At 41.2% G+C, this 26,180-nt stretch overlaps 1 protein-coding gene across 1 annotated transcript; it reads left to right on the top strand.

The window, feature by feature from the left end:
* Window positions 1-1,615: 1,615 nt before the first annotated feature.
* Window positions 1,616-20,385, top strand: crabp1a (cellular retinoic acid binding protein 1a). The gene is made up of 4 exons (XM_030424540.1): window positions 1,616-2,004; window positions 5,328-5,506; window positions 16,727-16,840; window positions 20,002-20,385. The coding sequence occupies exons 1-4, from the start codon at window positions 1,935-1,937 to the stop codon at window positions 20,050-20,052; spliced, it is 414 nt and encodes a 137-aa protein (XP_030280400.1). The 5' UTR covers window positions 1,616-1,934; the 3' UTR covers window positions 20,053-20,385.
* The last annotated feature ends 5,795 nt before the right edge of the window (window positions 20,386-26,180 follow it).

The raw sequence follows: 26,180 nt of genomic DNA, 5'->3' as shown, positions 1-26,180 counted from the left end.
AACTTTTAAGCTGAGGTGCCTGTTTCTAAGAGGTTTTGAGTCATTTAAATCCCTCTTTTGGAAACTAGTTTTGATCCCACAACCTACTTAAAGATTAAATGTTTGAATTTAGATGAGTGCATTAACACGTGTCCAACCATTAACAGCTGTGTTTGGTTGTTGGTGTTCAGCATACACATCATTGTCATATACGTTTTAATAATTATCAGCTTCCTCTCAGTTCATTTGGATAAAACTCCCTTTCTCTCTGTTTCCTCTGTGGACGTTGAGATGAATCGAGGACAGTGAAGGTGAAGTCAAAGACACAGACGGAATGAGTGCCTTCATTTAGCAATCTGCATTTCAGTCTGCGATGAAAAATGGGTACGTTGTTGTATTTATTGTAACTTGGCAACTAAAAACCACTCATAATAACAACGTCTGTGTCATGCAACTCTGTCTTAAGAAAATACAATACATTAAAATGCCCATTACATGAGCAAGGTTCATATTTCTTTAGGTTATTTGACGGGGGCAATTATAATTGATTAACAGACAACAACATGAAAACATCCCCGAAAAGACAACACCCACCCCAGCCACAGTCTGTTTACCCCACTGCTATCTGCCAAAAGATACACAAAGATACAAGTGTCTGCTGCCAGAGCAGCTTCTTTCCCCAAGTTGTGAGTCAATGTATCATTTTACCCTCCAATTCACAAAACAGAATTGAATTTCTTCCTATTCCTATCCTTCTTTCTGTTAAATACAAAGAAACGTGAACTTGATTGTAAACGGTAACTTAACTTGATAAGATTGGGTTGCAGCCACTTTACATAATAATGCAGACTAATACATAATTAATACAATAAAAGACAATAACATAATAAATACACAATAAGGCCTGGGGGACATCAACAACATCCAGATGATTCCATATCAGTGAAACCGACCCTCTCTTAGATCCGTGTTTGTGGTGTAGCATCGAGTCTACGGCACATCAGAACAACCACAGGCAAAATCCCCCAAATGATCACACATTCTTTAACAATACATTATTAAAACAATACAGTACAATGCTACACAGAACCCTCATAACCCATGTATATGTAATAAATACACACTTCTTTGGAAATGTCCCAGAGGAATTGGCAAAGAAAAAATTGAGATGATGATCATTATTGGTGCAGTAAAACAACACTTTGCTCTGTTTGTGCTTCAAGATTAGCTTTGGGCCAACTTAATATCTAATCTTATTAAGTCATCAGTGCAGAAGAAAACAGAGTAAAGCCGGACAAGAAAATCCAAAGATAACTGTTTAAGCAGAATATTTAATATTTCAGGGATATGTTCATCTTGAATAACTTATCAGAGTTTAACAAACTTTATTCTGTGAAAGTAACATAACTGTTTAAAAGAAGCCTTTTTTTTTTTTTTAACCATCTTGTCTTTTGAGACCAACAAAACAATGAATATTCATAATCAAGTTCTTGGCAAAGTGAAGCACATTAGAAACGCCCTGAAAGGGTGAATTCAGTAGTTTTACTCCCCAGAGAAAGCAGACACGTCAGTCTCGCTCTCCTGTATTAATGGGACAGAGCTTCCAGGGGGAGGGACCTCCTCTGACTCCCATTAAAGACAGCGGCTATAAAGGAGCTAATGACAAGATTGCCGCCAGCTCACAGAGACACACACACACTCACACACACACACACACACACACACACACACACACAGACGAGGCAGAACACGAGTGTGTGAAGAGAAAACAAATACTAAGGAAGCCCAGAGAAACACTTGGGTGTAACGGGAGGCTGAGCCCAGAGCAGAGGAGACAGGAGCACAGGGAAGGAGGAGGAGGGTGAGAAAGAGTCAGAGAGGAAAGAGAGGAAGAGAGGCATCAGAGCGTGGAACAGGTTCTCTCGGCGGCTCCTTTGCACTCAGCCTCAGCAGACATGCCTAACTTTGCCGGCACCTGGAAGATGAAGAAGAGTGAGAATTTTGATGATCTTCTCAAAGCCCTGGGTAAGCCCTCTCTTCTCCTCCCTCTCCTCTCCTCTCTTCTCCCCTCCATAGGCATACAGCGCTTCATCCCGGCATGAGGTTGACTATCCATCATGTCCATATAGAAAAAGGCTTTTCTTGTTCCTTTGAGAACGGCATGCCTGACTTCCAACAACATCGTATTGTTCGGAGGAGCTCCCTGGGAAAAGAAGGCAGAGATCCACGGGGAGATGCTGCTGGAGGGAAATCCCTCGGCTTCACAGGAGATATGAAACACTGGATGCTGAATTCCAGCCTAAACAGACGTGGTATTGTTACATGAAGAGAGGAGGATGGGGGGGCACAACATTATTCATGTTAAGCATTTAAGTAGGACATGCATTAGCAATGCCAGGGGAGGTCTCTGGAGCCCGCTGCTATTCTCTTGTGTCCTATCTTTTTTCATTCTTTTTCACCCGTCTTCGTCTTTACTGATGACTGTGATGGTTTAGATTTGGACCAGTTTAACTGGGTCACTCAATTTTGTTGCAGCGTTTTTTCCGTCACGCCGGGGCTGCTCAAACAGACAGGACACAGCAAAAGGGCTGTGTGTCTTTAGAATAACGCAGAAATCTTTAGGGAGCGCAGGGAGCAGCTCACACAACTCTCCTGGAGCCGTTCACACAAATACTGAACTACAATTAAAACTTTTGAGACCACTGACAGTCTAGTTTGTTTGTGCATCGCTGCAGCACCTAACAAGTCACATGAAAGATTTCTGGAGTATCGGAGCGCATAATTGGCTCTGAAAGCTTCTGCTTTCTGCTTCTGGTTTCAATCTCTCTTTGAATACCTCCACTTGCTATAATTTGCTGTACTGTTTCCTACTCTAAATAATATGGCTGCTGATATTCTACATTTTTCCTTTCATCAGCCAATGCAATGAAAAAAAAACAAACGTGAATTCATTCAACAAGTTTTGCAATTGCAGCCTGAAATTATTTTACAGTCTTAAAGTTCTTTCTTTAAAGTTCTTCAAGATGAACCTGGGCACAGTAGTTTATTTTGAATCAACCCCAAAACACACTGTCTTGGTGCTTTCATTAACAAATGTGTATTAATCTGCAGCTGAAAATAGTCCCCAGCAAATAAAAAGTTTACTTGTGTTTGAGTAACATTTGATTAAAAAAAAAAAAGAACCCACAATTCCCAGCTTTTCCAGGAGATAAAAAAACATTTTTGGGAAATTAAAGTTTATATTTGTGACCTGTTATTTAATATTTATGTGTCAGGTATGAATGAATAGACATGGGGCTGACACAGAGTAGCGCAGACAGACGTTGGAAAAGTTGTTTTTTATAGGATAAGTTGACAATATGACAAATGTAGATTAATGTCGTCCTTCTCCTTTAATCTGCAGTTCTCTTTACAGCTCTAAAATCCAAGTGAATCAGAATTACTTTTAAAATCTCCAAGCTGTAAAATCATTCAGTTTGAATGACCTTTGATGTACGAAAGCATCAAAAAATACATCCCTTCAACAAGCCTCTGTAAGGCAACTATCCCTCCAACTGCACTGGAAGTCCATGGAGAAAATCAGCCCCTCTCCAAGTTTAGCACTTCATCCATTCATGGCCACATTAAAACCACATCTGCCCGAGCTTATCACTCGTCCGCTCTCACACGAGTGCTCACTCAAAGGAAAGCTGCGATGGACAACCGCTGTGGATTCCAGTGCTGCAGGGCCGCCACTTTCCATCAACATCCTAATAATTATCTGTTGAGCCTGAGGTTTCCCTTCGGTTACATCGAGGGTGCAGATAGCAGAGGAGCATGCTGAGTGGACAGGAGGGCTGTACGAAATGATCAGACTCACACTTTGCTAATTGAGAGCAGGCATGTGTGTCTGCATTTGATCAAAGCATGTAGAAGTACGGCACACTTCAAGAAGAATTTTAACACAGAGGAAACAAAAATGTGGATTTTTTTTTAAAGATCTGAGTTCACGTGGGGTCAAGAAATGCAAAAACATCAACAAACTAACCTTCCTCCACCCAACATGTACTCCTTCCTATTTGCTGCTTGTAATCATGGTGGTCCTGTAACTGAAGCTTATTGTCGTTTCACCTTTGCTTTGGACACATGTGATGCATAAGGTCTAATATTTTAGATGTAAGCAAATTTAATTCTGAGGTCCATTTCTAAGAAACGAGGACAGACTGTTTGGCCCGCTGATACTCATGCATATCTAATGCTATAAAACACATGGCGTGATCCCTCAGATCATGGGTGGGGTCCAGTGTAAGCTGTCGAGTTCATATGTTTTTATGTCTGGGTGTTGACCAAGTCACCCTCCAAGAGCTTTTTGGGATGAGTAGGATCCCTCAAAAGTAATCAGGGTGGGATATTTGATTTGAAAATGCATGAAAACAAAATTGAATCATGTTTGAAAGATTTAAAACATAAAAAAAGACTCAGGACTTTGGCAGGACATGAAGCCAGATGGCCTTACAGCCTCAAACTGGGCATGCCAAAATTGTTGCCACAAGCCTGGTCACTGCCACGCGAGGGATCACCACCAGACAAAAGCAGAGGCAGTGCTGACAGGCCCTGACATCCTCAATAGTTCACTTTTCCTCTGGACGAGGCCGAATTATCCGTCACGCAGACCTGGGTGCCAAAATTCCACAGATTTCTCTTCGCCTTTGAGAAATAAATTGAGGTTTCTGTCAGAGCATTTTTTACTCTCAAACATCTGCATTTTTGTCATTTTTGGTTGAAATTTCGGCTCGGAGATGTTCACCACACAAATACGAGCAGACATGCAGCGAGCATGTGCTTCTGTATTTAAAGTCCAGAGTCTGATAGGAGCTGGCATGAGGGCCTGGAGAGGTTTAAATCTGGGTGGGGTCGGGAGGACGAAAGACAACAGAACATGCTGGAAGGTGTTTCGATGCAAATTTTAGGACAGGCGGAACAAAAAGAGGGTATTTGGCATCAAATCACAAATGTCTAATTTTTCTCTTTCTCCTTTCTGGCCTGGTATGTGTCTGTCTTTCACTTTTTCTATCATACACACGTACCTCTGAATCTGTCTTTTCTTCCTTCCTCATTACTGAAGTAGATTGTGTCTGCTTGGCTCATTTTCAGCTACAAACCGGGTTTAGAATAATTAGCAAAGTGCCAGAAAAGTCAGCAGTTTGTATTCACAAGTCATGGGAACAAAACCAAAACATCCTGAAGAATCATTCTGCACTACGAGGCAGTGAGACATATTGCTAATTACCCCTAACTAAATTAATCTTGTTAAGACAGTGAAACTGACCCGTGTTTCTTGTTGCCCTGGGCTGTCTCGTTACGGTCAGGAGTGAACTCCATGCTGAGGAAGGTGGCGGTGGCAGCAGCCTCCAACCCCCACGTGGAGATCCGCCAGGACGGGGAGCAGTTCTACATCAAAACATCTACCACCGTGCGCACCACTGAGATAAACTTCCACATCGGTGAAGAATTCAATGAAGAGACGGTGGATGGACGAAAATGCAAGGTAGATTTGAAAGATGACACCCTCATACTGTATATGAATTAGTTATGTGCAGAATGGGATAGAATACTATGAATTGTTTTAGATTTTCTTACTTGTTTCCTGCAGTTCTGGCAGCTGTTGGTTTTTCGATTATTTCTGTTACCCCACAGTTTGAAACTCAGTTGCCAGGATTACATTTTGCCAGTTAACTTTTCTGCAAACCACAGATACATTCACATTTGTGCGATCATAGGCTACTTACTATATTGACATTTCTACAAATTGTGTCATAACGCGTTAACGTTACACGTTTACTGCCCGACTTGCACATCGAGACGTGGAGGGGATGGTGGTGGAGTTAAGATGCCAAGCCAGTGACCACTGTTCAAGACTATGTTTCAACATTTGTAAGTGTGATACCACTGGACATTTTTTTAGGTGACGTCAGGACAACATCCAGCTGTGTTTGTGGCGACCAAATTCATTGTATCATAAAGAAACTTACATTACCAAAAATTATTCTGCCAATTGGGTAGGACATTTCTGAATGGTTCCACATGCTCAGCCACTACATTTTAGGGTTATATTTTAATGAAGATAAAGACTACATTTGAGGTTAAGATTATGGATTGGGGATTTTGTGTGTGTGTGTGTGTGTGTGTGTGTGTGTGTGTGTGTGTGTGTGTGCGGGTGTGTGTGTGTGTGTGTGTGTCAGTCAGAATCTCCTATGTATATTGTAAACTTGAACTCGTGGACATGAAATATAAACACAATTATATATTCTTGGACATGTATTGAATAATTTCTTTTCCAAGAGAGACACATTCGTTTCACTGTAATATCTGTTTGATGTCAAAATGATTAACAAAAGAAACAGCACTTCCTAAGTAGATCCCTAACATCTATGGACATCTTATTGAATATATCCTCTAAACTTGGATTTGCAAGGATTCTCTATGTTTGTATGAGTGTATTCAAGGTCTATAAAGCTACCTCTGCATTGCTGCTGTTGAGAGTTGGATTAAAAATTAATACCTGCATGCACTTTCATCCGTTGGTATCACCCTCACGTCCGTGCAGCAGGATTAAGGGTTGCTTGAGGTTGGATGAGATGAGAGTTTCTCTCTGAACCTCTTCAGTCCCCGAGGGGGGGTTCTCACATTCTGATAAACTGTCAAGAGCTCCTGCACAGGTTTGGAAAGGAGGCACAGACATGCAGACTTTTCATTTTTTATTTTTCAGGAACATCAAAGTCTTCTTAACTCTGGGAGCCCAGACTACATTTAAGTGTTGAAAAGTTTCAGAGTTGGGAAGTTGTTCTTTTGACTTAGGTGTTTTTGTGAGCCTATGGTTGTTATGATACAACAATATGGATGCTACAAATATAAGTTGTAAATAAATGTTTTAACTAATCTAGTCTTTAGTCTCAGTCTAGATGGACAGCAACAGTTAAAACCTTATACTGGCTGTAAGCGCAATTATTGTTATCTCAAAGTTTTCTGAAGACAAAGAGATAAATTAACCTTTTATTTAAAAGAAATATTGCACCTACATCTTTTTTAGCATTGTAGATGTGCCAAAGATTAATTACTACAAAAGTTACATGCCATGAAGTAGACGTTCAATTTTGTCTGCTATAATTCTGCACATAATACAACTAACTCAGAAAGTCATATACCAACATTTTCCCAGTCGTTGTTCCGATTCGATGGTTGGCTACTCATCTTTCCAATTATTCTGACAACACGTAAATGCACTATCACTACAAATTCTGCTAAAAAAGTACGAATTTTGAAATTGGAAAAGGTGTTCCCGTCCTGATGTAAAGGTTCTGTCCTGTCACATGTAATACGAGTAAAATCTTTATCGTTTCTTGATCTCCACACTGTTACAATAACATCATCGGTGCAATGAATATGTGGGTTTTTATAATTAGATTAAATGGTTGAGGCAGCATGATTGTGGAGGCTGATAATGTGGAAAACACATTATGGCCACAGTCCCAAAGCTGACACCCATCTCTGTTTTTGATTTGTGTCAAAGCACAAAACTCCCCTCTGACATATTCTTCTATCATTTTCATCCAAAATTCATAGAAAATAATTTCTTTATATATCTGCCATCTCTTCATACAGCACACTGTAAAATATTCATAGGGTCTTGGGAGAAGAAATGAATGATGAGCATCAGAGGAGGTGTTTTATGTGCTTGAAAAATCATTCCCCAACAAGACTGTGGTCCTAAAGCTTTCCCATGTGTCGAGTGTTTTTGTTGATTTCGTGTTTTGGAACAAGTATCCAGTTCACTTTACAATTGAATTATAGCATCACAATGAAGGGAGTCAGGGGTCCGAATCTGGGCAAGTTAGAGACGAGACGTCGCAGCAAAAAAAAAACACGCTGCCACTGAGTCATGTAAGGTAACGAGTATCCTGCATTAACGGTCGAGAGGCTGACATGTATTCATCACCCTCTGCTTGGCAACATAAGCATTTTCTGGAAATCACAATGTCCTTCTTGGTAAGAGCAGAATTCGTTAAGGGTTAAATCTGTGTGCTTCTGCCTTAGGTGTTGACATAATGCTTGTAAATACTAAATAATTTTTAATGAATACTAAAAAAACAGCTAAAATCTAAAGCACCGTTCTTCTTTTTCTTTTTTTTTACCTTTGTTTTCTAAGAACTACATGTTGCAGTCAGGGAGAGCAGACATGACCTATTTCAGTCTCAGGAGACAGTGTCACTCCTTCTGTCTATGCCCTGAGGCATGCTGGGTACTGGGCAGGGCTAGACGGCTCTCAGTGTGGCTTTTGGCCACACGACACCTCTTTGCTATGAGGCAGACAAGTCGAGTTGTCATCGCACATTTGCCACATCAACTTGTTTGGGTTTGAGGAGCAGCATTAAAGCACTCACCCACAGAAAATTGTTTTTTGAATGGTTAAGTGCTTTGTGTTTTTCATTTCATTTCATTTCATATGGTTTATTTGATAGGGACAGATACAGATCATGTGGGTTGTACAACAATCCAACAGAAAGCATCATAGCATTTATAGCCTTAGCTAATTTCCAATGCCCGTCCCTTTCATTGTTTTGTCCCCGAAATGCAGCACACTAGATTTATTTTTCTTTAAATTAGCACTAGGTTGTAGGGATACCTAGCTATTAAGTTGTTTGCACCAATACTAGGTGGATATTTTCATGCACCTGCAATTTTACAACAGTATGTTGTTTTTCATCATGATGTAAGATTACATCATCTGCATCACACCTGTCAATTAAGTAATACACAAGCCTGAAAAGACTGAATTAAATTTAAAAATGTTTCAGCAAGTGGCTCAGCAGGCAAAAAATAAAAACAAACTCACTGCAAATCTGTGGTAAAGCATTTAGGCTTCATTCAGACTGTCAGCCCAAATCCATCTTTTTGCCATACCCAGATTCAGTCCAGACTGATCTTAATAAGTCTGGACATGAAAGTGCATCTCATGAAATGTGATTATTGCAAATCGGATCCAAACCACATTTGGAGGTTTGAAATGTGATTCAAATCAGATTTCTATGGAGGCAGCTCGGTCATGACGCTCTGGCCCCTCATATCTGATATCGGATGTCTTTTGTGTCATTCTTAGTGCGACACACAATGACGATGTTAAATCCAGAGAGACGGAGGTGCGTTAGCGTGACGTAGCAGACGGGCCTGCAGCAACCCATGCAGATGTGTTGGTGAAAAAAAAATCGGATCTGATCTTGTGCGGACAAATCAGATTTGTCAGGTGTCTGAACGTAGGCTGAGTCTGCCACTCTTAAATGACTAAAACACAAAAAACAACAAAGGCACACTAAACATATATTGCAGGTTCAAATGAAAACAAGCAAAACAATGAGCTGAAAGAAGCTAAAACACGACACAGAGCATAGATGAGCTTAGAGCAACCGCAGAGTTAGGGGGTAATTTTATCGTCCTATCATGCTCTGTGCCCCACAATTAGGCGTGTTGACCAGCCACATTCCTCACACTGTGGGTTTGGATGTGAACACCCTCGTATTAAAGCTGAGAGCTACACAGTCATTGTCTCATTTCAATTCAAATGGGAAAAATCTCCAGATGATATTCGACATGACGATACATTTAGTCTCTTTTTTACCAAGATAAACATGAAAGAAGCATCTCTCACCATCTCGCAACAAGCGCATCATGCTTTTGTGTGGCAGTTACACGAAAGGGTGGAGCTTGACCTGCAGGAGGCAGCGCCCACTGACGCTGGCACATGTGCCGGAGGAGCGAGGGGGGCAGCGTCGGGTGTTGGCGGGCTCTCAGGTGGTGGTTGGCAGGAGAGCCCAAAGTGGGTTTTGGCTGAGGCCGGCTGCCCCTGTGGTTAAACGGATTACATGCTGAACAGTGGCTGGCGAAGAGCAGAGGGCTGATTAACACCGCCACAAGGTTAAAAAGCTCCAGTTAATCTGCATGAGCGCGGCGGGATCAGAAGGCCTCTTCTCTCTCAGAGGAGGAGAAAGTGATAAGGCTCTTCCTGTCTGTCTCAGAGGAAACAGAGACACAGACACCAGACTGGCAGAGTGGAAGTCATAATGAGGTGATTACGCACCGGGTCTGATGGATGAAGGTGTTACAAAGAAAAATACAAACATGGGCAAAAGATTTTCAGCTGCCTTGGGCAGTTTTGCTGAGTAATAAGTGGAGTTTTGAGAAGTGAAACAGCACGTGAGCATAATTTCCTTGTGTACATCAAAGCATGTCACAAGACTGAGACACATCTTTTAACACAGCTGGTTGCTATATAAACATAATTTTAGTATCAGTAGCAAATGATGCAAACATTTGCTCATATACTGAAACAAGGACATGATCGCACATGTATTTCCAAGTAATGACAGTTGATGGAGTTCATTTTTATCCTTGAAGCTCAGCAGCCCTGCAGACGTTCAGGGTAAATGGATAAAACTAGGGATGTTTTTCCAGGAAAGATTGAACCTCATGTGGCTGAGACTCGACGTGATTTCTTTGCTCTTGACAGCATGTCATTTGGTATTGAGAGGCAGGAGCACGCCCGCTGCAAAATGACAGGCAAATCAAAACAGTGTTGAAAGAGAAGCAAGACGGAAGACTGAGGGCAAAATATTAAGTTTGGTATTTTCAGCCTCATCTGTAGACTCTGTGTCATTCATTACCCTCAAGACAGGGCTGAAAAAAAAATGTTGTTATGTCCGCTCCTCACATTGATCTGGTATAAATATCTCAAGATTGTAAAAAGAAAGTAGACACTTCCAGATAGGGGGTAGTTGATTATTGCGTCTCATTCCCAGATCATCAAATACCTTGGGAGGAGACTCAGTATTTCTCTAGAATTGTCTACCTCAGCTTAAATGGAGAGATAACGAGAAAAAAAAATAGAATAAGAAACAAACAAAATATTGGAAGTGGAAAATTAATGAGGATCACAGCTTGTTATGGAAACCAATCATTCAAGAAGTTGGGACTTTTTGAATGGAGTTCTGTACTGTCATATTTTTTTCTTGAAGTCAGCGTTAAAGGAGCAATTTGTAAGTAAGTGTATTAGTTATATTAAGAGTGTAAAGAAACAACATGTTCACGTAATCAACGTGTCAATGACGTATTTGCATTGTGTTGCAGATAGTCTACTGAAGTTAGCATTCCTAGCCCTGCTTGCCCTGGTCCGTCCTGTCTCGTAAAACAACTTTAGTATTGCTGCACGCCTCTCATGTCTCTGTCTTGTCGTCCCTGAAATCATTGTCTTGGTGAGAGCTCCTGTAAACCACCTCCATACTGTATCACTTGTTGTCAGGTTGACAGTCCTGGAGGTTTTGGTCAGTCCCAGTTCGGTGCCTAGCTGTCACAAAGGTCACGTAAAGTTGCCAGATCCAGTTGAGTTGGGACAAACTTGGGCCACTGGCTCAACGGTTAACTAAGTCATGAGCTAATTAGCTAGCATCACACAGTTGTGATATGCTGCTAGGGTTGCCAACCGTCCCTTGAAAAACGGAATCGTCCCGTATTTAGAAACAAAGTTACGCGTCCCGTATTGAGCTTAAAAGGGACGCACTTTGTCCCGTATTTCCGTGAGAATCAAAATGGTCTTTAAAATGTCAATGGAATCAATGAATGACAGGGCGTTTTATATGAAAATGTACGGTAATCTTATTGCCAGCCTTCTCCTGCTCTGTGACCAATGAGCTGACAGCACACTCAAACACGAGAATAACAATGCAGAATCCGGCTCTTCTCATTGGTCGAGGTACTGTTGCTTGCAAGAAGATACCGAAAGACAAGAGACTGAGGCAACTGGCAAAACAATCCAGCATGGCTCACAACAACACAGACGGTACGCCTTCCACCATGAGCAGTAACGTTACTCCCCGAGAAAAAAAAGAAAAGGCTGCAAAAATACAGACTCAAATGGGAAAAAGAAAACGTGGCTGGAAAAAGTGTAGATAATGTCTGCCGGCGCACTTTTTCTGTAGCCCATGGTGAACTGTATGACGTGAAACAGCATGCATCTAGTGGTCGACACATTAAACACGTGAGGGACAACCAGGTGGACCCTTGACTGGTTTGTTGTCCACCAGGCAACACCAGAGGCAGATATGGTATGTAGAAAAAATAAGAATGTTTTTTAAGTCCAATAAATGTCAGTATTTTGTGGCCAAAAAAATGTTTAGTGGAATAAACACATACAATTGATAGATGAATACATAAAATAGATAAATAATACATAAAAGTAATACATAGATGAATAATAGATAAAGAATACACACTATACTATATACATACATATATACAACCTTACACATGTCAGTTCAAACAGTCCATAGATAGATAGATGTAACGTGCATAATTTATACTGCACAGGCAGTTGATATACTACACATGAACTATAAATCAGTAAGAAAGTAACAACTTTCTATTGTTTTCAGTTATTTTATACTGTTTTCAGTTAAGCAGGAGAGTTCTGTTAAATAAATAAATATTTATTTTATTCTGTCAAGCAGGACAGATTTCTGTTAAAAATATCTTTTATTTTGCACAAAAAAATAAATTGTTGAATAATTTTTTTTTCCAATGTATTCGTATCACTCAAAAACATGCATCAAACTAAATTCACATTCGAGTCAAATTATTTGGAAATCGTTTAACACACAAAAAGAGCTAAAAAAGAAAGTTACCAAGCCGTCCGGGGGGGTCCCTTGTTTATTTTTCAGGGAGTTGGCAACCCTATATGCTGCCCCCTATGTTTTTAGAGCTACCTTCGAATTTGGGCCATATTTTCCAAAATACAAATTAAATTAATTGATTAGAGCTACTGCGCGTCACATTTGTTGTTAAGGCATGAGTTATTGAGAGCGGGAAAAGTGATGAGCAAATATTGACATGAGACTGTGATCAAACTGTGGGAAGAGAGGAGCGAAGAGGGAGCGAGGGTGTTACTTCAGGCTTTGAAATCCAACATAAAAACTTTAACCAAGCAGGAAATTAGATGTTCTCCGGCTTCTCGACACACCAGTGCTGTCTGATAAGCAATAGATCCAAGCCAGTGGTGGCAGAAGTTGTTATAAGTTAAAGCCTGAAAGCAAAAGCAGGATGAATTTATCATGGTCTCAAGTGTGTGGGCTCAAGCTCTCGAGTATTATTTCGAAGAGAAAGACTATGTGTGAGAATTTGTCTGAGTTAATGTGCGAGAGAGAGAATGAGAGAAAATCCATCCAAGTCAGAGGCTGCGACTGATGCTAACGTTAAAAGGGAGCCGTAGCTAATCGACTCTCTGCATTCTGGCTTTATTACATGAAAAAAAAAAACAGAGGGAGAGCAGCAGAAAGCCGTAGAAAAACCCTGCTGTTGTTCAGCTTGGCGCAGCCTGTGGACGGCAGCCCGCAGGGAACAAATGATGGCTTTCCTTACCTTTGATATGGTGATTAACATTTGCCTCTGAGAAAACTGCTGCTGCTTCGTCCAACCCTGAGCAGTGCTGCTTTAGAAAATACTAAATTGTACAAATTGACAGACAAATTGTCTTTCAGCATCTGTACAAACATCCCACCCTGCAAGAAGAAACATGGTTTTCATAACGTGCATCTCCAGATTTTGAATTTGTTGGATCTAGATGTTGTGCTGAAGAGTTGGATGAAGCAGTGGCAGCTTTGATCAGTTCCAGGCTTTGGAGCGGGATCATTAGCTTTAGATGCTATGTTGAAAAGGAAAATGCAGCTGGCTTTATTGAGGGGAAAAACTAATTTCAACAGTGTGGAAAATTATAATCAGTCAGTGACGGCAAACATGAAGCCGACACTAAAGAGAAAATGATCTGTTAATAAGCCTTGTAATCTCTGGATTAAAGACTTTTGGCTCTTAAATGGTCATTAAAGTAGCTTTTGCTCAGAAGACCTTCATATTGAAATGAAGCTACAGTCTGGTGAGTTAGCATAGCTTAGCATAAAGATTTGAAAATTGAGGATAAAGGGTGCTGCAGGGATGGTGTATTTTTGTAGGCTATTCTGTAAATTAGCATTATCCTGGTTCCCTTTGCAAAACGCTCATCAAATTCAAATTTTGGAATTAGATTTTGGTGTATGATACTTACACATATTATTCAACAAGATCATCGTCACAGATCACGTCAACATCACTTTTATTGAGTATTGAAGCGTAAACTAAATCGCCAGAGGTTAAAAACATGAAGATTTACTACACTGCAGTTGCGTGACTTCAACGTCGCTAACTCTAAATGTTGTATGTCTGTGCTATAGTATAAACATTACAGTATAAACTGATTAAACTACAAGTTACAAAGTTATAGTTAGTATAGTTTGTAGCTAAAGTTGGCCTATAAAGACAGACTAGTGTGTGGATGAGCCTCTGTGTTCAGCATGATGTCATTTATAAGTCATGTCCCCGACAGCCTCATTTAGTCACCTGTTGACCCACCTTTTTTAAGTACATCAACATTTTATAGTTCAAAAGTGGGGCTTTTACTGGCCTGTTTTATGTGTAGAACAAAAGATTTCTCTTAAGCTTGTGTTAGCCATAGACCTTATTTCAGGGACCAAAACCAAATTCAGTTATACCACCAACTTCAAGGCTGGAAGTGCGGAATGCTAACTTATTTCTGTGTTTTAAGACTCATTGTATAGCCTGGCTCTGTCTGTGCACATGTAAAGATCAGTAAATTGTTATTTTTAGACCTCAGTTTGTGTCTGCTTAAATGGAGAAAAGCCAATTCAACAGTAAGCTTTTGAGATGCTGGTCGGCGGATTTTGGATTAGCTTTGGGCAATCAAGCCAGCTGTTTCGCCCCTTTTCTTGTCAGCTAACCGTCTCCTCGTTACAGCTTTATATTAAATGGACAAACACAAGAGTGGTCATTTTTTTATAACTTTTGGCAAGAAAGCAAATAAGTACATCTCCATAAAGGTGTAATTAATCCTTGAAGCTGCAGCTTGGTTTGCTATCTTTGCATAAACACTGGAAGCGGAGAAAACAGCTGGCTCGACCTCATCCAACAATAATATCAGCATCTTTAAAGCTCACTAATTCATTTTGCTTGATTAACTTGGGTTGGAATATGGATTATGTAAACAGGATAATGTGGTAGCCTTAGGAGTGGTGGGCAAAGCCAGGCTTATCCCCTGTAACTGCTCTTTATGCTAAGCTGGTCTCCTGCTTTCAGTTTCACATTTATCACACAAATATGAGGATCGCATCAATGTCGTCTAACTTTAAGTGAGAAAATGCTGAACTGTTGTTCTAACAGTGCACAGTTTAGGTAATGAAATATGAGTGCAGTTAATGGACCCTAAGCTGACGAGAAAGATAAATTCTCTCCATTACCACAAATTAACACCACAGGGTCACCTTGGTCCTGATCTTGTATGAATACTGAACTCTCTGATAGGCAATCTGAGCCAATTACTTCAGGAGAAATTAGTCCAGAAGTCAAAGACTGACTAATCCTGTTGAAGTCATTTGAAATATGATTGGAGTGAATTAGCAGACGGGGACCCTGACTGACCAAAGAGGTTTTTTCTTTTTTCAAAACTCAGGCTATTGGCTCAGGACACTGATTTATAATATCATATGTTCACTGAGGGCTGGCTATGGGTGAATTAGCACAGGACAGATGATATTTTAAGTAGGCTGTGAAAAATATGGCCAAATGTGCACATTACACACAACTCTGATTGTTGAACATCTCAATCCAAAACACTAAGGAACATTAATTAGCTGCTAGAACATCCTACATCCTCCATCTGGGAGGGTTTCTACCAGACTTTATATTCTGAATGCAGAAATGTTTTTCCCATTTAGCGACAAGAGCATTGCACCCCGTCCAGACAGGAAGAAAATGGGAAAGGGTGGCATTTGCATTCACTCCTGGATCAAATGACTATGGCACATTGAAGTTAAACTGTTGGCACGTAAATACTTTTTCATCGGTGTCCATTCAAAATGTATAAAAAAGAATAATTCTGCCACTAGCCTCCATGCTGCTTTCCCTGTTTTCCGGCATGTTCATGACAAAAAGACCTGCATTTAAACACTAGTTTGGTGTAAAACTAATATCGGAGAAGTTGGGATGTTGCATAAGAAGGTTTGGATGACAGGAGATGTTCCAATTACTCATACAAATGTTGGATGTTTTTTCCCGCCCCGAAAATGATCCTGATGCTACTGCAATTACACTGCGAACTGGTGCCCTTCCCAAAAGAAAATGAGGGATGAATTCTGTCAACCTACACTCTGAAGTGTGTTCTTTCATCATCTGGAGGCAGTTCTTCATCAGAAATCTTATGATGTGCTTATGCTGGACTTCAGTACAGCTGACAGCACAGTCTGGCACCAAAGATTCAGTGATGAACCAGGAAGTAAGGTAGAAAGCATTTTGGGCATATGTGCCTAGCAAGCAATTTACATTGGACTTAATGGACGCCATCTTTGGGTTCACTCTTTAGTTGTATTTTAAATCTGTGGTTTGAGGAACATTAATTCCTGGACCTCACCTCAGTTGAAACAATAACAGACATTCCTCAAATTAATCTCACAAAGATGAAAGCTGTGTTGGTTATGAGTGCAACAGAGAACATTTTTCACTACACTGATGATCAGTAATGCTGGTATTGGGTCTGGTGTCAAGTGACCCTTAAACTATACGTCTTACTAATGTGTTCTACCATAATACTGACCTTTCCATCTTGTGTTCCTCCCTCCCGCAGAGCCTCGCCACCTGGGAGTCGGAGAACAAGATCCACTGTAAGCAAACTCTGGTGGATGGCAATGGCCCTAAAACCTACTGGACCCGAGAGCTGAACGGCGATGAGCTCACACTGGTGAGCGCACAGCAATGACTCATCATCTTAGTGAAAGCCTCTTAATGGATTGCTGCTTAGGAAAAGCGGAAAAAAAAAAAAAAAAAAAAAATCCCCCTTTAAAAAGACAAAAGCTCTGAAGTTTAGTGGATTGATGAGGTCTTTGCTTAGCTCAACAAAGGGAAGACAAAAAATAATTTCCAGAATGATTTCTCAGTACGGAGAGAGTAGGATCCGATGGGTAGCTAATCTGTATGGTTGGTCCGTTGCGTGACTGGTTCTCATGGAGACCTCGAAAGACATCGGATGCATTAAGATGGGATGTTTTGTCAAGCAGCTGGTGTACTCTGTTTGAGAAATGGTTAATGAAATGTGGCAGGCAGTGTATGAAGTCACCCTGGAGATTCATCCGTAAAGGAAATGAGAGAGGCCGTTTCCCAAGGAGCCGAGCTTTCATCCACCCCGTGGAGAGATGTGAAAGGAGAACAAGGGGAGCTGCTAGGCTGACATTGCAGTAATACCCCTGTATTTAACCAGATTAATATGGGCAGAAGTCAATGGGTCCAAAGCCCCCTCGAAAGATGTGCAGGGGAACAGTCCAAGACCAATGGACTGTGCGAACAGTTCTCAAGGAATCAACAGCTTTGCTCCGTCAACGCTCCCACGCTCTGCTTTGTTGTTCCTCGAGTGCTTGTTAGATGAATGTCCAAAATGCAAAAGCTTGAAACAACAATGTTTAAAGATTAGATGTTGAACAAAATGATCTCAAGATGTTTGCACAGCTTTCTATTAACAGCCACAAGCAAATACTGGGAAGAACTAGGTTCAAAGATGCCTGCAATGCTAATACGGAATCTCAATATTCCACTAGAAGCTGCTCTTTGTTCAGACTGAGAAGAAGGTGAAATCTTTTGTAGTGTTTTTCGGTGATAAAAGCAGAATGTGTTACAGCGCCTGTCCCTCTGGTGCCACTCTGGCCCGGCTGCCCTGGAGGAGCTGGAGCACTCATGTACTAATGGAGATTGATCTGGCCGAGCTGTGATAACAGCCGAGTCTCTGTGCTCCTCTGCTGCTCTTCTCACCTCAGTCCTCCCTGCTGTCACACCATCATACAACCTGCAAACAGACCATGTTTACAGCCCCGGTTTGGACATTTTCTAGCCAGCATCAGCGCCAAACAGCTTCCTGGAGCCATGTTTGTCCATCGTGAAGTGTAGTTTACAGATAGGTGAATGGCAATGTAACTGGTTCTCAGTGCATCTAGGTTGTATATTTTATAACATTAAAAGTCAATCTTGTCATCATTCACATGAGATAACTGTCCTAGTTTTGGTGTGGCAGCAGCAGATCCTGTTGATGTGAGCATGATGCTCTGTCATCACTGGCAACAATTGAAAAAAGATGCTGGCGCTCAGAAAGAAATGCAAAATGGACACAGACCCTAAAGGACGTAGTTAAGACATTCATGGCATGAAGCTCAGCTAAAAGCTCAGCTTACCCAATCTGTTAGGGGCCACATTTTGGGCATTGTCATGGCTCAAAAATGTAATTTGGTTGACCTGCTTGAAAGTGTATTTTTAACCAATGACACCCTGGTCTCAATAACAAAATGGTTAAGGTTGGCTGAAGTCACGAGATGTCACCGTGGCCCGCTTGGAGGTGTACTGGATGCGGCTTGGCCCTACTCCGGAGCAGGTCCTTCGCCGCCGTGGATATGTCTGTTTTTAGTCTTCAATCAGCTTGGTGCAGTATAACTGGTGATGGAAAAGCAAATCAGCGCGGCTTGGTTTGACTTGGAGTGGCCAGAAGTGGTAGTGGTAAAAGGGCACAAGTGTTTTCTCTGAATGAGAATTGGTGTGACTTTCTCCAGCACAGACAGAGTGTGTTGAGATGCATGAATATCCAACCACAACCCATGAAATGTTTTTGGTCAATATTTGTCTGTGAAAGAAACTTTTATACACTTACATGAAGGGGTAGACGGATAATCGGGCCCTGATCACTTATCAGGGCAGATATTCAGCATTTTCCAATAATTGGTATTGGTGATTTTTCCGTTAGATAAAATAAACTGATTTATAAATGAATATGCAAAGTAACTTTTAACTAAATCTTTCAAATAAATGTAGTGGAGAGGAAGTATAATGTAGAAGAAAAAGGAAAGTACCTCAAAATTTTACTTGAGAACAGTACTTGAGTAACTTGTACTCGGGTTTGTTTCATAACTGGTTGTTTGAAATTTTGACACAGATTTGAATTTTTACTGCAAATGAATATTGCTCTCAATTATCCGTTTTCAGTTTCTTCTTATAATCTGTATCGACTCTGAAAAAGCCATATCAGTCAACCCCTAATTCTGTACGAAACTAATGAATTAACCACTCTGCTAGATGTTCAAACTAACCAGTCAACCAAATATCTTAGATATGCGAATGCCTATAAGTGTGAAGAGTGAAAATTAGCAAATACAAAACATCCTTTTCGAATGCTTCAGTGTGTGTAAATAAATCCCATATCACTAGAGAATGAGGCATGAGTCATCTGTGCACCCAGACAACCTTTTTCTTTTAGGACAAGCAACCTACAAAAAAATCAAAAACAAACACTGAATCAGACTGATATCTGTTTCCAAAAAAGCCTGCAGACACAGAGACAACCAAACAATTGCAGAGCTTTGGCTGGGGACTCACTGGGGAGCAGTAGAGATCATAAAGCAATGGTCTGATTGTCTGTGGCAGTTCACACTGTAAGTGGGGCACATTTCCATACAATTTGCATGATCCGTTTAATCTGTTTAGTCTAAAAGCATTTTAAGGGTAGAGTCGGGTGGATTTTTTGCAGATTTATCAGCCTGAAATAAAATCTAAAAATGATGCCACATCAGAGGATTGGACTCAATCAGTTTGAGCCCATGCATTCAAAAGATGCTTAAATCAGCTACTGAGAAGTTTCCTTTGGTTTCATCAGCAGCAGATGACGCGTCAAGATTGATGAGCATCATTTTGATTGTGATGTTGTGACCCATGCGTCATGGTTTAATAGGATTTCCTTGATATTTTGAGATTTAGCTGTAGGCCTACTAACGTTCTTGTTAAACAACAAACAACTTTAAAATGTGAAGCTAATGTAATATTTTTCACCCAGCGGACTAAAACGCTTAAATATCTTTTTGTTTCCTCCAGATTTTCGGGGCAGATGACGTAGTGTGCACACGAATTTACTGCCGGGAATGAAGCTCTGCGACCTCCATCAGAACAACCCAGCAGAAACCCGGTTGGACAACAATGTAAACCCAACAACACTCCACATGCTAACACGCTAACACATTTGGGAAGTATCCTGTGTAATCTCTCAGCATCAATCTGCATAGTCGCCACAAACAGTAGCAATGTTTCTGTAATGATCTGTAGTGAGTATTGTGCCTGCAGTTACAGTAGCTGGATATCTCAGTGTCCATATCTGCAACCCTGGTGTCAGCTGTTAATGTAGGATTTAGTAATCACTTGCATTGATTCAGTATCCATATCAAATAACAGGAAACAATAAAAACAATAGAACAAACAGTATCAGAGCCTCTTTCTTGATGACATTCATTTTCTTATATACATATATATTGAAACTTCCATCAGCTCATGGTCTTCTTCGTTGCCCTGTTTTGTTGCTACTATCTGTGAAAAACTGTTGCTTGCATGAATCAGACATTTGCATTACTGTGCTGCAGGTATTTGTATGAACCTCACCCAAGGTCCCAAAATCCAAGCTGCTCCATGTCGCCACGAGTGGCCATAAACACCACAGAGCCTGTTCTAATAAACGTTAAATAGGCATTGAGATAAAAAAAAAAAAAAGTAATTAATTACCCTTGAAACAAATGTTGGCAAAATAAAACAATGGAACCTTTGATCAAATTCATCAGCTCATAGGGTTTCCCCAGTTGTCATGGAAAAGATGTTCCATGTTTCAAAGCACTTTTACTTCACCCAGTCTAATAACCTGGTTTGCTCTGACAACTGGTAGTGACAATATTCTTCTTCCACATCCTGCGCAGGGCACAGTCACTATACAATAAATTGCACCTGACTATGCCAAGAGGTCATTTTAGGTTCAACAGACCTAAGCCTCATTTCCACATGGTATGGCTCAGCTCGATCCAACTTTGCTCACTTTTGCTTACAGGCACTTTTGTCGATATCATCCTCCACTCAATGTAGACGGGATTCTTAGCCGATTGTCACTGTGACTCTGCATGAAACTGCATTGACATCATTGACTTGACAGCACAACACAACATTGTTTCAGAAAGGGCTGCAGGAAAAAAAATATCCCAGGAGTGTTCAGGGAAGGTGATGACGACGAGATGACTGGTTGTGTCATGTCATGCAAGAGACGATTCCAGAGGCAGTTCGCTCTGATCAGTCACTGGCTCTGCAGTCCTTTCACTTTTTGTCTCAAGTTACTTGGAACCTCAACTGAGGTGGATACCAAATATGTACCAGGGACTCTTCACAACTTTTTGCCAGTGGGAGACCAAAAGGAGCGAGTCAGTCAAGTCAAGTCAAGCCGTGCCATGTAGTGGAAGTGAGGCATAATACCTTTCAGCCTTTAGGTTGAATCACCAGATATCAAATTCATGTTATGTAAAATAACACAGTTGATTTTCAAACTATTTGACATTAAAATGTAGATGTAAAATCAATCAAATATGACCCGTTCCCTCTTAAGTGACGGGTCTTTGTGTCCAAAGAGGTCTTGGGCTGACTGTGCAGCATTGTTTAAGATCTTCACAGGTTTCTGGCTTTCGGAACAAAAATGTAATCAATTATAGATCAAGCTGTAAGCAGTCATGTTTGTGGGCATACACCAATCAGTCAAAACGTTTAAAGAACAGGTGAAGCGAATAACATGGATCATTTTCTTACAGTGCGATGTTCTTCTGAAAAAAACCTTGGGTCCTGGTATTCATGTGGATGCCATTTTACATGCACTACCTATTCGAACACCATTGCAGAATGTACACCACCTCATGGCAGTGGCCACACCCAGCAGGACAATGTGCCAAGACACAGAGGCACAATTGCTCAGGAGGTGAAGAGCTTGACCTGACCTGACCAAACTGCACAAATCCCAATCTAATCGAGCATTTGTGGGATGTGCCAGAACAAGTCTTATCTATGGAGGCTCCACCATGAATCAGACTTGGCTCTGACCTACCAAGGCTTGAAAATAGGACCTCTGGGGTTGTCCTGTGGCGTCTGGCACCAGAGCATTGAATCCTGTGGTTTGCGGGTCGGAGCCTCGCTGGATCTAACTTATTCGCGCACACCCCACGGTCGCTCGATTTGGGGGATTCGTAGGCCATGAGGTCTTTGTCACATTCCTCAAGCCGTTCCTGGGCAGTTTTATAAGTGTGTCTGAGCAAATTGTCCTGCTAGTGCTGCTGCTGCCATTTGGGACTGCCATCCGCATTTGTGTTTGGGTAGTGCATGTCAAGTGGCATCAAGATTTCCCAGAAGAACATTGCATTATAACAAAATGATCAATGTTATTCACTGTGAGCTCTTTGTCACATTTCCTGGGCCCTCTCTTAGCGAATTAAGCGTTGCTGCAGGGCGCACAGTCCTGTTGGGTCGGCCCCTATTCTGGAGTGATGTTGCCACAAGAGGCTGTACTTGGTCTTCAGCAAGGTTTTGGTGAGTAGTTCATGTCAAATGACATCCACATGAATGCCAGGACTTAAGATTTCCCAGCAGAGCATTGCACTGTTACTAGATGATCCATGTTATTCACTTTACCTGTAAGTCCTTTTAATGATGCTGCTGATGGGTGTTAATGAATTTATAAACAATAGTTCCAAAAATCCTAGACTGCCCCTTTAAAAGAGCCTTGGGTTGAAAACCTCACACCCCGTCATGCTCCAGCCTCCCACTCCCCGCTGCCATTCGTCACTGGCTCTGCTTCTTCCCAGACACTCCCGAGACACACGTCTTTGTGTCTGATGCAGTTCTGAAGCAACACGATTAAAGACGCAGGGCGGCAAGATTAGACCAGACAGACTGGAGCAAATACAGTCCAAAGCTTCCAAGCAGGGCCCTGTCGCTTCAGTGTGACTAATGCCATGGCTGCACATTAACATAAGTCGTCTCTTCAGAGTGACAGGCAACATAAGAGCTTTCATCCTTTGCAGCAGGCTTTATAATCAGAATAACACGTGGAGATGTTTGTTATTTTTATGTGATGTATTTTGGAGTTCGTACAGAAGCAGATGTGAGAAATGAGGAAAGTTGTCCTCATGTGGCTTTCCCTTCAGGGCCTGTCATGTGGAAGCAGCATTATTGGGACGAACAGACACAGTAGAGTTGTGGTCAGTTCATTTATCTGACCTCTTTTGCTTCACTGGCCTTGTTTTTACCAACAAGGTGGTCAGATAGATTAGAACTTCAAAGTCCAGTGAACAGGAAGGCAGTGAAGCAATAATGAAAGCAGATTCATTTCAATAAAGAATCAGAGAATAATAGCTGAGACCGTGTTACACCATATGACACGTGAACCAATCACAGTGTGAGCCTAACCCAGCTGACTGTAGAGAATGATATGAAACATGGGGGAAGCGAGAGGGGGACGTCATGAAGAAATCTTAAAGTGACACATAGTAATGTGTATGCACCTGTCAATTAAGGTGGGTGTTGGACTCCATACAAGATATTCATGCTGTTCATACAGTGAACATCCACACTGGGAATATTTCAGTCAACCATAATGACCTTCGTGCAAAGCTTGTCTTTTTTGAAGCCAGTTGAATTGATTCAGGCACCTGGTAAAGATGCAACACATGTGCCCCCCATCCGAAGGTGGTCTGTGTATGATAAGGCCCCAGGGCTCATGATGCAAACTGACCTTGAAGTGTGAGGCAAGCCTCTTGGGAAGAGCTGAGGGTATTCACTGAGGGGAAGGTTGTGGACTGTGGTGCCCTGATGCTCTGGACCCATTGAGGAGAGGCTCTTTTAATATTGTTATAAACTACAGCCAAACTGTTCTCTGCATTTGCTTGTAACAGTACTTGCCCTCTTTCTTACTCTTTTGCCGGGAAGATTTTTGTCTTCTTCTTCCAAGAGAATTGGCTGACTGAATAAATGAACCCATTCACACAGGTTAAGTCCATGGTCCAAATGTTTCAATTGGATGACTAAATCTATTTTGAAGTATGAAGTACAATTACGTGATTGTATTCCGTTTTCTTACGATTTTGGGTTTGGACTTTTTCTGTCATGACAAATAATGTAGCTTTTTCTCTGACTCAAACAGAGTTTCACTGCTGCTCAGGAGATAATTTACTGCTTTGGTGTGTGAGCCAGCCAGTGCACTGCTGCCATACAAAGCTTTCTATTGGAAAACCATTGGGCAACTTATTCGAGACACTTCCCCAGAGCAGGTGCACAACACATGAGTCTATGATCCGGGCCAACACAGCCTCATTGCAGCCACACCAGTGGTCAGGAGCCTTGGCGTGCAGTCCTGTCTGCGGGGTGGATGTGGCGAGAAAATGGCACAACATCAAAAACAAAAAGCAAATCTGTCTCTGTCTTTCACGGCTGCCAGGGATTAAAAGGTTGTCCTTTCAACACTTGGTCTTGCGAGGACTAACACAGTGGCACAGCGACTGTTCCCATTCCTCAATGCCAAGGCTGCTGGGACGAGTCTATACCACCCCTGCTTTTTGACCTGATATCCCCTGAAAGAATGAGTTTCCTCCTCAGTGCACCACAATGCTACGGGAAGCAAGGGCCAGGGCGCGCGCCTGCTGTGATGTTAATTTAATGACAAGCCGCTGTTCAGATGGCAGGTCCAAACAGCCAAATAAAGGGATTGTTGTGTTTTTGCTCCACTTTGTAGGGAAGGGGCCCCTGTGCCTGTCTTACCCCTCTCTTCTGGTTACCAAACAGTGAAGCGTCTGTGTGGACAGTGGAGTTTAACGCCACTTCCTAAAGAACAAAACAAACAAAAGTTTCCCTCCTCTTCTCCACTTGGTGTGCCAGTTAGCTCCTACCAAAGCTTGAGTGGGTTTTGGAGCTTGGGACGCTGCTTAAAAAGGCCAACTGGGTTTCCAGCACATTAACAACTTCACCTAATTAGTGCAAGTTCTGAGGGTAGTTCCATTTTATAGGCAAACAGAATTTACTTAGTTTGGCCGGCATTCCTGTGGGTAATTATATGCACCAAGTTTGGTGCCGAGGTGTGGGAACTTGGCAAAAACGCTAAAAGGAGGTCAAATGGGGGGAGACTACTACCCAAACTTTAGATTACTGTTTATCCTTTATTAAACTTTGACCTACTGTAATTAAGCATAGTCGAGAGCTCACTCATTTGGCTTGCAAATAAGTTGTACTAACCTGTAAATTTCCCAGTTCCCTCCTCTCAAAGTCTAAGACTATTTTATGTTGTTGAATGATTGAAACAAGGTCTGTGGCTACCACAGGCTTAACATCACAAACTTAATACATCATTAAGTTTATTTATCAATTTATGGAAAATGTGTATAGTAATTATGTAGTAAGACACTTTGTGGTGGTATGTTTAGGTCATGTGACCACCGTGTAGCTTGTTTATAGCCCAATTCTGATATGTTTGTTTTTGTCATGAATTACATTTTTGAGCAGTCATGTGACACGGCTCATTGTGAAATGCGACTTTAGAGGCGAGCTCCTTGTCCTTTACTGATTCTGCTAACCATCTTCATGGTATACAAACAGCAGTGATCTGTGAGTGAGTTTGCATTTTTATGTTGAAAATGATTGAAAAGCCTGTAACAGTATAATGCAAAATAGTACAACAGTGTAATTAACTAAATTTACCTTTATGGTTGCAAGTGTGCTTTAACTGTGAGCATTATATAGCGCTCTGTTTTGTGGCTACATGGCTAAGCTTGGTTGGCTACTACTGTCTCTCTGTTACTGTAGTGTATATTTAACATACCACGCAGTAATATTTATAATAATAATGATAATAACAATCACAATCATAATCATAATAGTACATTAAGCTTATATAGTGCTATCTAGATACTCAGATGCTATACAAAAAGGTAGATGGACTGTGTTGACTCAAGTCATTAAAAAAGGGCAAATGTCAAACTATGCTTATGCTTATCTGAAAACCCTTAGAAAATTATTTATTGGACATTTATCCATTAGCTGCAGCTTATAAATCAATTGAAAAGGATGCCTTATCAGAGAGAGGTAACAAAATAGTGATAGTAACTTTGGCCCGTCATGATGCTGCTAAACCTATACAGTACAGGTGTGAAAACTGTCGGAAAATGCTAATCAATCCAGTCCAATCCACTTTATTTATATAGCACGAGTTT

Source organism: Sparus aurata, chromosome 8, assembly GCF_900880675.1.
Source record: "Sparus aurata chromosome 8, fSpaAur1.1, whole genome shotgun sequence".
Lineage (NCBI taxonomy): Eukaryota > Metazoa > Chordata > Actinopteri > Spariformes > Sparidae > Sparus > Sparus aurata.
This window is presented reverse-complemented; position numbering and strand designations above follow the sequence as displayed.